Consider the following 15,710-nt stretch of genomic DNA (forward strand, 5'->3'; position numbering starts at 1 on the left):
TTCATAAGGCATGGGAAGAAAGAGTGTAGGTCACACAAATTCATTAAATAGCCTTATTATATCACAGTATCCTGCCTCAGCATTGCCTTTTTTTTTTTCAAGGTGTAATGACGATATGAATCAAGAATCTCATTTACTCTCTGAGAAATTTCGTCACATTACCAGTTCACACATACTTTTCCATTGAAAAAAAAAAATGTTTATAAAGATTTTACTTCTTCGGCAAACTTTGGTGACAAGAATGCAAAGAGTGAAGAACCCCAATACGCTACCTTAGTGACCTTGTAAAAAAAAATCAGCAACAAATAAATGATACTTAAAGGTAAAACATAGTTCACATAAGAGTTCATTACTTGTTTTCAACCATTTGGAATTTGCTTGCAATATATTGTAATTGTCTACAAAAAAAACTTGTCTGGTTGACACAATTTGCCATTTAAATGAGTTGCTTTGGAATATTTTGAGATCTAAAGTGTAAAATAATTTCGATCATGGTAGATGTCTTTTATTCTTGAAATGCCCTCTCCTTTCGGCAGTGGGTAGTTAGAATGACTGACACTGACCTCTAGTTGCAAAGAGATCAGTGGATGATTGATCATGCTCTAGCAGTGGCATTTCCTAAGAAGAGACCCGGGGGGTCTCACGCTCACCTGAGTATGTTTGAGAGTGGGGGGCATGGTGTCCATTTGCATATTCCATCACATTGGTAAAAATACCTGCCAAGTCAAATCACTGGCAAATAACTTCTAGTTCCAGAGAAGAATATTATTAAATATTCCTAAATTTAGGAGGTTTGGGCCTATGATCCGATCCCCGTAGGAATACTACTTGCCATGTTTGGTGAAAATCATTATGTTGTTTTTAAGAAGGAGATGAAATTGTACAATTTAGGCCTGCATTTGGATCCCCCCCCCCCCCCATGACTCCAAACAGGGGGTGGCATCCCTGGATGTGCAATGAACAAACTTGGAACTACAGTCATCAATGTACTACGTCATGGTATTAACTTTGCTTTATCACTTCTGGTTCTAGAAAAAAGATCGCAAAAGGGAGATCGCAAATAGCTCACTCAAGCCTTTGGCTCAGGTAAGCTAATAATACTGCATGTGATTTACTCTAATGTGGAAGATTGCAGGTTACCACTATGGCTTGATTTTTAATCTAATGTAAAAACGTGTACAAACCACTGTCGATGCACTTTTTAGCTAATATTTTGTATTTTCGTCATTACCGAAATGAAATTGTGCTATCACAGCGATATTTGACATGTTCTTTTTTTCGTGCCTGTGTGTCCATTTTAAAGCAAATATGGACAGTTTTTGTAAGCGTATGAGAACTATGTTTTACCTTTGGAAAGAAGTATCCTTACTTTTGACAAATAGTTATAATGTTAAATCCTTTCCTACAGAAAATGCATCAACAAATCACAGGTGCCTCCTTAAAATATCTGTCAAGCCTGTGCATAGCAGCCACTCAAGAAAAACATATAACAGTGGCCTTTACGCACAGGCTAGTGGCTGATTTGGATTTGCCCAATAATCAGCAGTAATAAATATCCATAACTATACACAATAACATAATATTATAAAAATACACATATAAGTGCATAAAATATCAGGTGTCTGGTGGTCATGAGAGACAGGTGACCACAACATCGGGGGCTATCAGCAGGCTGTGTCGTTCTGGGGAGCATCTCGGTGACCAATTTAAGCAGATGGTAGAGTGTAGCTTTGACAGGCTCAACTTCATTCCTAACCAGTGCCACTTAAATATACCCCCCCCCAAAAAAAAAACAAAAAAACAAAAAAACAAAAAAAATAATTAAATAAAAAGAAAGGCTGACATTCCAACTGGCTGCAAGCTACCATACCACTCAATCTGCTACTCTTCCCAGCTACGATTTCCTGAGACCTGATAGCGACAGAAGAATACAGCTGGAGGGAGGAGGAGGAGCCTACTTACTCGATGCTTTGCTCAATGGACTGCTCTGCCATGCCGTCGCTGGATGCCATCATCGACTGATTGGTGGAGGCCGTCTGAGAAGGGGGCGACATGGGCCCCGGGTTACCCATGTCGTGGGGCTGCTGGGGGGCATGTGTACTGTTGAGTGATCAAAAAAAGGGTACAGCCACGTCATTTAATCTCAGCAAAATATATGCTCTCTCCCTCTACCCCTTGATTCTTCTCGATACACACCATCATGTAATCTAAGCATTCCAACCTGACCTTTAACCCTTGATTCTTGACCTCATGACCCAAAACTTCATCGATAATCAATGTCAGGCAATATATGTATTTGTACTATGTTTCATGAAGATACCTCAAGCCATTTCTGAGATATGGCAGGAAAAGTGAAATTCTAGCATTTTCAATGGACCTTTGACCTTTGACATCATGACCCAAAACTCCCTGGAGAATCTTAATTGGGTAATATTATGTATACACTAAGTTTCACGAAAATACCTTCAGGCATTGTGGGCATTATGGGGGAAACAGTGAAATTTTAAGAATTTGACTTTGACCTTTGATTTTGAGTGTGTGCACCTGAAAGTTGAAAGGCACAACTTCATTCAATCGTGCGTATATATGCCCAGTTTTGTTCAGATACCTGAAACAGTTGTTAACCCATTCCATACTGAATTCTGAAATACCCATAGACTTCAATATACAGGCCACCAGGTTCCCGTACAGAACATAGGTTATGCCATTCACAAAGTCAATTTAGGATGGGCGGACAACCCGAAAACATAACGCCTCCCAGTGCCACTTCGTGAAGGAGGCATTGAAAAAAAAGGGGGAAAAAAAAAATCTGTCACTATGAACTTTGACCCTGAACCATGTGCCCTGACCAGTGCTCCTGGTCATATTCAACTCACCCTGGCATGCGTGGGATACAGCTCACCAGGGAGGAGGGCACATAGCCACCTCCTGTCTGGCTGGGCACCTCTGTGTACAGGAAGGGAGCACAGACAATGTTACCAACATAATATCAAAGATACATACAAAGCGCAGCATGAGAAAAATTATTAACAAACAGTCTTCCAAATGGAGCTGAATTTGAAAATGTCGAGAATATAATATCAGTTTCAGTCAGTAACTTTTTTAATGGCATGCACAATTCAAATAGTTGAGGAGGTGTCAATATCAAGCTACGTGTCAGTTTTATTGCCACTGTTTGACATGTAGCTTTCAACTTCTATCGGGTGGTAATCAATCACTGGCTTTTCAAAGTCTGAGCATCAAGCTTGGTAGTAATCATGACTGACAAAGCATCAAAGAGGGCGCTGCATACAGCCATAATTCAAGAGTATAGGGCTCACACCTGTAAATAAAATGGAATGTCCCAGATCCCTTCACAAATTTGTACCAAAGATACCAAAATAAATGAAGAAAAAAAAATTGATTAAAAATCAATAATGCAGTTTGGCAAAAAAAATGAATAGCTGCAGATATTGAGTATGAATTCCTCTACAAACTGCATTTTGGTTGGAAGATGAAAGCTTTTCTCATGGGATTTGAAGGGACTATGTTTCATTGGGTGCATGCACAGAAAATACGTGATATTTTGAGTGAAAAGAACTCGTAGTCTGGCTCTGCGGACCCTTGGACAGAGTTTGAGCTGAAGAACCCGCCTTGGGAATTTGATGGATGAAAGGATATATCTCACTTGTCCAGGTTAGTGAAGATGAAACACCTCATTTCTCCCAGCTATTTTAGAGATTTTTTTTTTAATTTTGAATTTTAACACACGTCTCTATGGGGAATTATTTACCCGTGTGAGCCCAGTACAGGCTATAGAAGGATTCAATCTCATCCTGCCAACAAATAAACATTTTAATGCGTGACCTGCAATGTCAGCATCGAAATTCTCATGTTTTGAGGAAAGAAAGCTTTTACACACTCATTTCAGAGGAGAGGGAGGCTAGTACTAAACTGGGATGAGACGGGGGAAGGTGAAGCTCAAGAGCAAAAAGCAAAAGAATAACTCACGATCTGTGGTGTAATACTGTCCGAATGCTTTGTCCTTTGGAATGTCTGGGTACAGGTGAGTCAGGTGCTCCAAATCATGGATGCGGTCAGCCAGGGAACGGATGTTGAAGTCATCCGCTGTGAAGGGCTGGAGGTTGTACACCTGGCGTTCACCTAGACAGAAAAAAAAAAGTCACGATGAACTACGCTTTTATTTCTGAAACCACTAAAAAGATATAAACACTGCACACATGGACGTTCCCCACATATCTGATGAGACCATGCATTCACAAAATATTTGTAGGGATTTCACCGTTCATTATAGAACATTGCTAAAGACAGAAATAATTGAGGGGCTGCCAGGCGGGAGCAAGGTGCTGTGCACTTTGACGCAGTTAAAAGGGTAGACTGGGATGAAAAGCGAGAATGTAGGAAGACTTCAGCAACACTGTGTACCCCCAAATCGGAGGTTCCCATGCTCCACATGCAGAAAAGTCTTCCCCCGCATGGACTGGACTCTTTGGCCATCATTTCCCTCTAATCCTATCACTTGAGAAACCAGCCAACACTTCAAGGTCTCATAGTCCTTTTGCAAAGTCATGAAAGTTTAAATGGTCGAAGAATAATGTCTCCCAACATCGTGTATGAAATCGTACAGTAATACACCTCAAAGTTGATGTTGCTTTCTTTAATAATAAACCCCATGTCACTTTAGAATACTATCCCCCTTTTGTACAAAGATAACAGTTGGAATTTCTATCAATATAAAGATCATTCACCGGAAATCTATATTACTACTTCCAACTCAATCATAAAGAAGTTTCCAGTTCTACTTTTTTGAGGAAAGGTCTGAATTACCAACCTCTACAATATACCAGCTAATGTAACGGGGGGCTTTACCAATGAGTGGGACCATTCCATTCAATCTACGCATATTTCAACTTACCCGTGGTTGATTCTTCTGCCAGCCAGGCGATTGTGATGCCGCCAATCTCGGAGTCGCTGAAGCGCAGCAGGAATGCTCCCACCTGTTTGGTCAGGAGGAGGTCGTGGGCTTTGCTTCGCGACACAAATCCCATGATGGAGCTAAAGGAGAATGGGATAGAGTTGGATCGTGATTCGGAGATGGTAACACGCTCATAAAAAAAAACAACACCCAAAACACCACCAAATTTAAGGGAAAAGAAAGACACTACTGGATGTTCAATCTAGTCAAAATTTGGAGATTTGGAGATGGCAACATGCTCAGGAAAGAAGCAACCAAAATTTAAGAGAAAATAAAGACAATATTGGATGTGTTTAACCTATTCACAATGAGAAATTGTCATTACAGTATGAGCACTCAGAACCTATCATGCAAAGTTAGTAATAATGAACAATTTTGTTCTGAAGTAATTTCACATTAGCATGTTACATTATCTACACTTAGCATGATGATTTACTTTTTATTCAAATAATTATATATGCTGCAAACTAATTTCCAATTAGTGAGGAAATCTATTTTCTGAATGCTGGTGAATAGAATATGCTGAAAGTTAATGTTCTTTGTGTAGCTAGCTAAAACAACTTATTTTCAAGTAAGTATTCAACAGATCTTAATTATGCAGTTCCATATCTTTTGTAGTGTCAAACATTTTGCATAATTTTCTATTTCACTCATTACATCATTGATTCACTCACTTAAATCTAGTCACTGCTGAGATGACCCTATAGCCCTTTTGACATTCCCTTGACACGAATGGCCAAAGAGAAGAAAACCAAAAACCATGAATTCTGCCAGATAATGAGTAATCTTAGTGACAACTTCTGTTAAAATTGTGACGAACGGTTTGTTGAAACAACAAATCCAGACTGGAAGGGACAAAGAATGCACAGATAATTCCAACAACCAGAAAAACAAGGTATAGGAAAATTATCTAAAAACAAACAAAGCATAAAATATAGTGACTTGGGACACTGCAAAAGATTTAATTTAAATCTTAATTTAATTTAATTTAATTCAATTTACCCATCATTCCATGGTCCTCTCAGATGTTTCCTTGTCAGCTCAAGGACGCCATGGAACCAGCGCCAGAAGGTGAAGGTGCGATTTGGAAGGGGGTCCTGGGAGAAGAGGTTTTAATATTTGTTGATTATCAACAATTAATATTGTTAATAATAACAATGTTACATTAAGAATATTATTGAAAGTAATGCTTATTGTTATTATCAAAAGTAGGTTTACAAACAAACAAACAAACAAATCAACAAATTTCCTGGATCCAGACAGTGATTCAAATCTTTACCAAAATTTAACTTTCTGTCCTTCGTGTCATTATCAACTCTGCCTGAAAAATTTCATCCAAATCCATTCATAGCTTTTGGAGTTATTTTGCAAACAGACAGCCAGATAAACTAACAGACAAACTAACAGACAAACAATGTCAGTAAAAACACAGCTTCCTTGGCAGAGGTAAAAATACAGCACAATTACACATTTGTACTTAACGAATGGACCGAGGATAATGTAATGTTTGTCTACAAATTGTATATAAGCATAAAAAACAGAATGAAAGTGTTTTGTTGTTGTAAAATATTCGGCGCATGCAGTAGTATGGGCAATTGTTGACTCTTATGTGTAGGATGTATGTGATACAATTTCCTGCTAAAGGCGCTTCTAACTTTGCCCACTCACCCTGTTAAAGATGCTCCATGTGACAAAGCTATTGCCGAAGTCTTCATGCGATCCAACATTGTGGTCTGTAAGCGGAAAATGGGATACATAAATGTACATTAACACAGCGTGATGGGATGAGTGTTACTTTCAAAGCTTTTAGTAACCAATTGTGAAGTAAACATGTATATGAGAACATAATGGTCATTATCACTGTCATTTCTTGAAAGTGATCACTTATGTTTTAATACTTTTTACTTTATCACCTATAATCATCTACAATGGAATGTCATCTATAATCATATAACCTTTAATGGTATCTATTCTATCTTTTTTTATTGTTGTCATCAGCGTCATCAATATTCTTGAGGGAATTGTGTTTCATGATCCTTAGAAAACACAAACAAAAAAAATCCCCTCTCATCCTCACTATATTTGCCACAATCATATGCACTTCTTTAAAAAAAAAAATAGAATCACAGGAAATAATTGTTGCAATTGCATTATGACAGGTTTGAAAATGTGAAACTCAGTGCAAACTCTCTGCAATGTTGACAATCATATGTCAAAGCATCTTATAAAATGGGCTTTAGAATCTCTGCAATCTGATTGGTCAATTGTCATGCACTGATTTCCACTGATCCACACTGAGCCATGCGTCCGGTAAAAACCGAATGCAAAGCTCAAGTCTTGTATAGTGTTGAAGGTGTAACGAACGCGAATGATGCTCAGGCCTATTCTGTGGATTGGTGAGAACTGGATGCTCTTGTTTAACTTCAGAACAGTCTAAAACCCATTTGCTCTGCTCGTGGGTTTAAATAGTTCCAAAACTAAACTTGCACATCCAATTCTCACTGATCCACTCTGTCCTGTGCATCATTTGAATATTCTACATTTCTATGTTTCTTTGAACACTAACAGCACCTCCCATTTGTCTATAAATGGTATTTACCAATGATTTCAAGAGCAAGTCTTCATATAACATTCCTTCATTTGAATGTCACAATTTAAGAAACACAAGAATTTCCACAACGAGCTTGAAGGGACACAAAACTGTCAATACCCTCATGAAGACATGAAGAGTTCGCTCACAAAAAGAGGTAACTCCATTCTTGCTAATTTGATATAATTGTGAATAAAGCTTCTAAAAAAACAGAGAAAATAAGAATATATGGGACATTCTCAATCATGACATCAAGAATATTTTTTGTTATGTAAAAAGTGAGGTATCAAGGAAAAGGTTTTATTTTGACTTATCTGACAAAAAACTTACTATAAATTTTTAAAAAAATAACGCTTAACCCATTTTGCAATCAAACTCTTCATATGCAAATTAGGACCTGCAGAATGGTACTCACGACTGAATGCCTTCTGGGCTAAGTAGTGGAGATTGCTGTCACTCAAACTACGCCCATTGGAGAGCATGAACTTTGAGTTGAGGGCTCGCCCTATTTCTGGCCAGGGCACTCCATCAGGGACGGCAAATGGCACCCTCCCCTGCAAAATTGACGATAATTCATAATGTATCAGGCCGCCATCCAAAAATTTACGGAGAATCCAGCCATTACAACTGAAATATTCCCCCAAGACAGCTATTATGGTTGCAGTGATACAAGAACTTAATATGCTTTCATCTTCTTTTCCATCAATTCATGATAACGCAATCATTATGAATAAATCTTGTTACCAAAACAGCGATTATGGGTGTGCTGATACAACAACTGAATATAAATCATTTTCTTATTCATCAATTCATGATAACCATCCTCTCCAAAGGTTGAAATCTCCTATCAATCTTAAATTGACATATAAACATGACCAGCAATAATGTACATTCATAGTAGTGCATACCAGTAAAGCTCCTCTTGTTAAAACAAGTGATAAATAACAAAACACCCTTTTGTAGCTGTTACTGACAGATAAAGCCCAAAGGCACGCTTCTTTGAAGTAACATCATCAACATTAAAGTATGACCCTGTTGACAAACATGAGATCCTTCCCCTCTCATTATTTGAAAACATTTTAATTTTTAAACAAGGCCTACAAGCACAACAAAATATGCAACACAAAACCAGTACAAGGGCTAACAGGACACACAAACTATGCACTTTATGCACGACTACATTACACACACAGCCATCTGCTATCATGACAAATACACAGACATGCATTTACAATATGACAATATGAAACACTGAAACCACTGAAGTGTGATCACAAAAGGCTGATGGGACCACCAAACTTTTCTTTTCTGGTCCCGCAGTGTTATCACATTTTTTGCCAATATTGATAATCATGTACAATGTATCTTAATCTACACGTATTTCCAAATTCTTACCACAGAATCAGTGAGAAAAAGCCTTTCAACAGATAAACATTGGTTTTGGAGAAACCACCCATGAAGTTTAAATGCTATCAATTTACAGAACTAAAATACTTCCCTTTTTTCTTTTTTTTTTTCTTTTTTGTAGTGCCTGGAAGGACTCAACCTGTCAAAGCACTAACATTTAGCAAATTTCTTCTAATTTTCTTAAAGTCTCTGTATTTGTTAGAGTGGTATAGAGACATGGTTACCAGTACGGTATAAAAATTACTAACATTACTCACACGATGCGACATGATAAAATTTCAACTCACCTGCTCTTCAATATTTTCTTCGCATATACAGTAGTCTCATAAATGTACATACACAAGCAAAACAACTTCTGGAGTGCAACCCATGCGATGCAACACTCCCATAATAAAAACAAGTTTATTCTGAGTTACCCTCAAAATGGTGCATACAGAAGTTGGATATTCCAGGAGGAAATATTTGGTAGTTTTGTTTTTTTTTGTTTTTTTTTTGGGGGGGGGGTTTGGTTTTTTTTTTATATTCCACTCAAATCAACAGGGAGTAAAACATTAGCAGGAATTCTCGAAGGTATGGTTCAGCGAACTGTGTGACTTCAGATCAAGTTAATTATTCAAAGTTGAAGATTCATTTTTTCTAATTTTTTTAGCGTGAGGGTAACATCCCTTATCAAGAATTGCACATGATGTTCCCAGTGACCTTCAATTAGTGGAAAAATGATCGGCCTGAGGAATCATTTTTAGTGGATTTGGACAGCTAACAAATTGGATTTGGGGCACCCTGAAGTGCCCTTTGGACAGTACAACCTAGCGTCCAGTTTGCTGCTGTCATTAACCAGGCAATATCGGTTGACCGCTGTCCGTCACTTCAGGCGACAGCCAGCAGGGCGAGCAGATGTCCATACTTACGGGGCTGCCAAAGGCATTGTCCCATAGGACAGTAGCCAGAGCATTGGACTCCTGGTTCCCATGAACTATGACGACCACAGGCAGCGACATTGTCTGCGCGAGCGGGCGATGCAGTTACCATAGCAACAGGGATCAGGAGTTGGTGGGCAGTTGCAGGGGAAGTAAGGGATGGAGCGTTGGAAGGAAGGTTGGATCAACGGGCATGGGGGATGGGAAGGTGACAAGGTGTTATTAAAAAAAAAAGGTATATACCATGCAAGGAGCAGAGTCAGCTAGACTGCTGCCCCAGCGGTTTGCTTCATTAATAGTTTGCCTGACACAATCAAACATTCAAAGGTGAGTCTCGTAACTAAAGACAACTCAGCTAACATACATGAACATGTAGACTCCATGCAATGGCAACAAAAACATGCCTCTTTAGATTTACTGCTGGTAGATTACTGAGGTGTTAGTAATGGAAGGGGGACAGTCCAGCATATAGATGGAAGAAAGATAATAATTTGTTGGGGGGGGGGGGGGGAGAAGAATGAGAAGCCATTATAACCCAGCACACACATTCACATGACATGGACTGCAATAAACTATTAAAAAGTTGGGCACACAAACATGAGACAAATGTTGAGGAGCTACAAAAGCACTGTGAGAAAATTGTGACAGCTGAACAAACTGCCCCTGAATGTCACAAGAAACAAAAACTATGTTCCAGAGATCTACACAGCATCTCAATTTCTGCTTTTCCAAAATACCGGTATCATGGAGTAACATCAAGTGAAAGATGACGCCAGCTTGCTTGCAGGCTGAGGTCATATATTTGAGCATTTGTCTGGTTTGAGTACCTTCATGGTTAAAGAGAGACCAACAACATGCAGTGGCACGGCCAAACTAAAAAGTAAAGCAGATGAAAGCAAGGTGAAAAGTAAAACGAACAATGTTTGCCGCGACGTAATGAAGTGGACATGCAGCCATCATGTACAATGGATATTCCATGACTTTTATGCACATATGCACACATATGCACGACACGACAAATGAACAAGCTCCAAAGATCACGAGGGTAGATGACACCAAACGTTGTCTGTCACTTACAGTTTCGCCAAAAGCATTATCCCACAGAATCGTCGCAAGAGCATTGCATTCCTGGTTGCCATGGGATACAACTACTACTGGAAGCGACATGGTCTATGGAATGCCGACAATGTATCAGGGGTTAGGAATGGGCGAGGTGAAAACGTACAAATGACATTATAGTAACGGGAACAAATTAGACACAAAGAATCCAAACATAATTTCATGGAATTGATCAAATTTTGAAAGTTATGCCAGTTATGAACGAGTTAAATGACACATAGTTTGAAAAATAAGGTTACCATGCATGTCGTGTATGCATGATGAATATGGATTAATTTCACAAATTTTATTGCCAAATGAAATATGGAAGTCAGGGATTCATGTAAAGTCATATACAATTCGAATTGGAGGAAAATTTTGTTGCAAAAACAAAAACAAAACAAAAATGAAATGCATGTGATTTGACATGAAACAGTGGGGCCAAGGTTAGTTACCAGTAGTATGGCAAATTCACGTTTGAAAAAATGGATGCGAATTTATGAGGAACATGAGGTGTGAGCAGAGGATTGTGGGAAGGAAAGAGAAAAACCAAAACATAAGCCAATAATGTGTTGTGGTTTTTTTTTTAATTCCTTTCATACTTCTGTTTTTGAGTAGCAGCTCTACGAGTGAGTACAGTGACAATCTAGACATCAACTGAGGGGACTTGGTGAACAATGACTGAGAGCCACAATGACCCTGAGTGACAGATTTTTTTTTTTTTTTGAGAGAGAGAGAGAGAGAAGCTCGCAGTGAATTCATTGTGATCTCAAGAGTGATAATGCAAGTGGCAGAGAAAAAACAGGCAAGCAAATGATCACTGTATATGACACTCCTGCGCAAATGTTGAATGTTCGTAATTTCACTTGACAAAAGCGGGTAGATCTCGGCAACACTATTTTATAGGCTGCAATTTCTGCACACTACTTTGATATTAGCAAGGTTTGTTCCAGACGGAACTAGCCACAGAGAGGTGACTCATTTTGATTTTGCTATCTGCATTCGTACCATCGTGTCTAGAGCTGCTATCCATAAACTTCACAACATCTCTAAACTTGACTTCACACGAGAACACAAAGTTTGTCCAATTTATCATTGTACAAGGTGAGAAAGGAAAGGAAAGCGTTCAAAGAAAAAAAAAAATAAGCGGAAGGAAACTACCCATGACTGAAGGATAACTGTTAATATTCACAGGCAATTTCACTCTCTACAAATTTTGGATGGCAACTTTTACAAAACAGAAATGAGAGTAACCCTCTTCCAATCCAAACAAGCATTAATTACCAGAAAACACCCAAGGAATATGAAAAGGTAAGAGACCTGTGTTTCCCCATGGTCAACCACAACCAATGTTATTCTTCTAAATACAATTTCCAAGTATCTTGAAATTTGACAAATCAGAAGAGCAAGAAATTTGTTGAAAACAACAAAAACAAAACTAAAATAGTGCATGTGTGTGTCATTGTCATTGCATGGAGTCAAAAACTATCAATAAATTTGACGATTAAAGAAATGTAGAAGTTTACAAGTTGATTGCAAATTCATATTACAAACAAAACACACAAAAAAGCAGTGATATCAGTCATAAGTCAGACCGGGACAACTCTTCCACTGATTTGTACATATTGTAATATATCAGAAACGACAATGCTATATTATCAACGATTATGTGTGAATATATTTAATATCATTTCAAAAACAAAGTTTCAGCAAAAGCATGTATGCAAGTTAAGGGAAGACTTGTGAGGCAATTACATCCGAGTTGCTTTAATATGTAATGGTGACTGAAATCACTTTAAAAAATCAATATTTCGCCATTCAGTAAAAAAAAAAAAAAAAAATTAATAAATAACAAATTTTCAATGAGCATTAATTATTTGACCGTCAAATGTTGGTACATAGCCTTCTGTCCAGCGTTCCATATGTTCACCCCAAATCTATCATTTTGGCAAAAAAAAAATCTGATACATTCCTTTTAGGGCAAAGTTATCTCTCATCTGAAATTGTTCTACAAGATTGCATTGTATTGGGGGTAACGCACATTGGAAACAGAGAATAAAGCGACATCCCTGAAATGTACCCTTTTACTGCGGAAATGCCCAATTTTGTGTGGAGGCATTTCTGTTTTTCTCAATTTCTGCTCATATCCATAGTTACAATGTATCTCTATGTCATCCACAGAGGGATGCATAAATCCAACTGCCTGAGCCCAACTTACCCTCACTTGGAAGACAAGTTCACCACTGGCCACTGTGAACTGAGACTGAAAGAGGATGGTGAATTTCTCCTCCGTCACAAACTGGTGGGGATCAACAAACAAATGGCAAAAAGTGAATGACGGGCAAACGTTGGCAAAGTAAATCCACTGTGCTGGTAACGGGTGCCTTTCTGTGGCACTGACTTGAAAGACTGAAAATCCTATGACAGCTAGTTCATAGAGATAAACATGTCCAATTGCACTCAAGAGACTAAAAAAAAATTTCTTCTATTCTGAAGTGCAGTTCATTTCTCAACCCACCTCACTTCTTGATAAAGGGCATCCCAATTATTCTGAATGATGAGCATGTTGCATCTGTGTAAGGCACTGTAGAACTGTGTATCTTATTGTGAACATTGAATTGTGAGCGCCTTCAGCACCCTCCGTGAGTGGACATGTTGTGTGTTAGTCAGTATTATCATCATCATCACCATCATCACCATCAACATCATCATCATCATCATCATTATTATTATTATTGCCATTCTTATCATCATCAACAACATGTTTGTTATTTTTATCACTTTCAATTATCTACTCATCTTGATATCTTTTGCCATTACTCTATTTCTCATTTAAATGTCATCTCTTCCTTCTACAGCATCTACTCTTGTCATTACCTTGAACCAAGATTTGATTCTCTGTTATCATTTTCAGTCCACAAGAGAGAACCAATTGATCACCACTGATCTGGTGCTCATGCTGACTCATGGGTTTTTACCTCTTATTTTACACGCTTATTACAACTGTGATGATACAAGACGAGATAACCTTGTCTTCTATAACAAATCAAACAACAACAACCACCACTCAAACACATCATTCAGGAAGTGCACAATCCACAACATACTTCCCGACAAAAAAATGTGAGAAAATATCAGCATAACATGACAGACAGGTACACTGACTATCTGCCTCATCCGGAGTTACAGACACGATCAGAAAGAAACTAACCTCAGCACCTCGCCTGTCTGCTCTCCGAATTCTCTTGAGGGACTGGAAGAAGATTGAGATAGTGGACAATATCATTTCTCATATACCCACATGGACATATTGTAGCTCTGGTCATCAAAACACATGTCAAGACACTGCTCTCAAACAGCCAAAAATAGCTGGCTGATGAGCCAATGAATTGAAACCTGTACACATAACTTTAGTACACATTATTCTTTGAAGAGACACGCAAAAGAGAATAAACATTGTACATACATTGTATGTCATACTTGAAGGGAATTCTTACGTTTCTCAGGCTAATGAACAAGAAGGGGGAAGAAGGACACTCTGTACTTTTGAATCCTGAAAAAGACATGGAGCCCATACTGATTTAAATACCAAAGTAAGTAATGTATATCATAATTTTGTGTTGCCGGGGGGGGGGGGGGGGGGGGGGGGTGTTTCATAAAGCAGTTCATAAAGTTATTAATGACTTATGAGCAACTGGTGATCAGTTCTTATGCTAAATTATGGAAATTCTGATAAGTATAGCACATCAGAACTGATCACCAGTCGCTCGTAAGTTGTTCGTAACTTTATGAACAGCTTTATGAAACAGGGCCCAGATGATTAATGTAGCAAGCCCGCCTATTTTCCAAGAAATTTCGAGAGATGATGCCGCCATCTGGTGTCAGATTAACGCATGCAAAGCTACAGACTGCACGACAAGGCACAAAAGTCTTCCTTGTAGTGTGTCATGGTGCTTACACAATCATCCTCAAAGTTATGGATTCAAGGCTAATGCCACAGTATGAACCATTAAAGTGAAAGGGTCATGAAATGTTTGGAACATAAATCTTTCCCAGTGCCATTGTGATGCTCATCATGCTTGATGCCAGCAACTGTGATCACAAAATTGAATGGCTTTCTCGGGAAATGAGAATTACAGGTAGTAATAACCACATAGGATACGACATGAGAAGGGGACACGATCTTCCTAGCACAGCCATGTACCGCAGCAGGCTTACCATATTTCTGAAGGTGACACTCAGTACTCCTGTCTCTCTGTGGTATTCCATTACACCACAGTTATTGAGGATATCACCACTAGTCTCACTGTCAATGAAAAAAAAAAGTATATCATTTTCCATTAGTCATGAGCATCTTGTTACAATAGAACAGGTAACCTATACAGAATACAGTGCACTCCTGTTATAACAAACGCTGTTATTTAAAAAAAAACAAAAAAAAAAACTCTTGTTCCAACAAAGTAAAAATTCAGGTCCAAAAATTACAATCTGTAGACCTTTATATACTTTATTGTTTGGCAATAATTCAGTTTCAATATAATGGAAAAAAAAAATTCCTGAAGAAAGAAAGAAAACTTTGTTATAAGAGGAGAGTTGCCTGTATAAGATTATTTATGCTTTTGCCTGTGAATGGAGCTCCATTCTTTATGAAACAAAATATTAGTTATCACACAAAATAATTACGTAGAACATTCATGTCATACACACAAATTGCAAAATATTC

General features: G+C 38.2%; 1 protein-coding gene across 4 annotated transcripts in view; it reads right to left on the minus strand.

Annotated features, from left to right (window-relative positions):
- LOC140237771 (signal transducer and activator of transcription 5A-like) overlaps positions 1–15,710 on the minus strand; it is a 74,624-nt gene that overhangs the window by 7,742 nt on the left and 51,172 nt on the right. For 2 of the 4 annotated variants that reach the window (XM_072317703.1, XM_072317705.1), the window contains exons 13-23: positions 15,206–15,293; positions 14,199–14,240; positions 13,206–13,286; positions 9,881–9,973; positions 7,981–8,119; positions 6,644–6,708; positions 5,978–6,072; positions 4,916–5,055; positions 3,991–4,143; positions 2,877–2,946; positions 1,963–2,100 (exon numbers count right to left, since the gene is read on the minus strand). In XM_072317703.1, the coding sequence (XP_072173804.1) occupies positions 1,963–2,100; positions 2,877–2,946; positions 3,991–4,143; positions 4,916–5,055; positions 5,978–6,072; positions 6,644–6,708; positions 7,981–8,119; positions 9,881–9,973; positions 13,206–13,286; positions 14,199–14,240; positions 15,206–15,293 (1,104 nt within the window). Of the gene's footprint in view, positions 1–1,958; positions 2,101–2,876; positions 2,947–3,990; positions 4,144–4,915; positions 5,056–5,977; positions 6,073–6,643; positions 6,709–7,980; positions 8,120–9,880; positions 9,974–10,966; positions 11,060–13,205; positions 13,287–14,198; positions 14,241–15,205; positions 15,294–15,710 lie in introns of those variants that run through there. The other 2 variants (XM_072317704.1, XM_072317706.1) reach the window with 2 other exon arrangements.

This window comes from Diadema setosum, chromosome 14, assembly GCF_964275005.1.
Source record: "Diadema setosum chromosome 14, eeDiaSeto1, whole genome shotgun sequence".
In the NCBI taxonomy this organism is placed as follows: domain Eukaryota; kingdom Metazoa; phylum Echinodermata; class Echinoidea; order Diadematoida; family Diadematidae; genus Diadema; species Diadema setosum.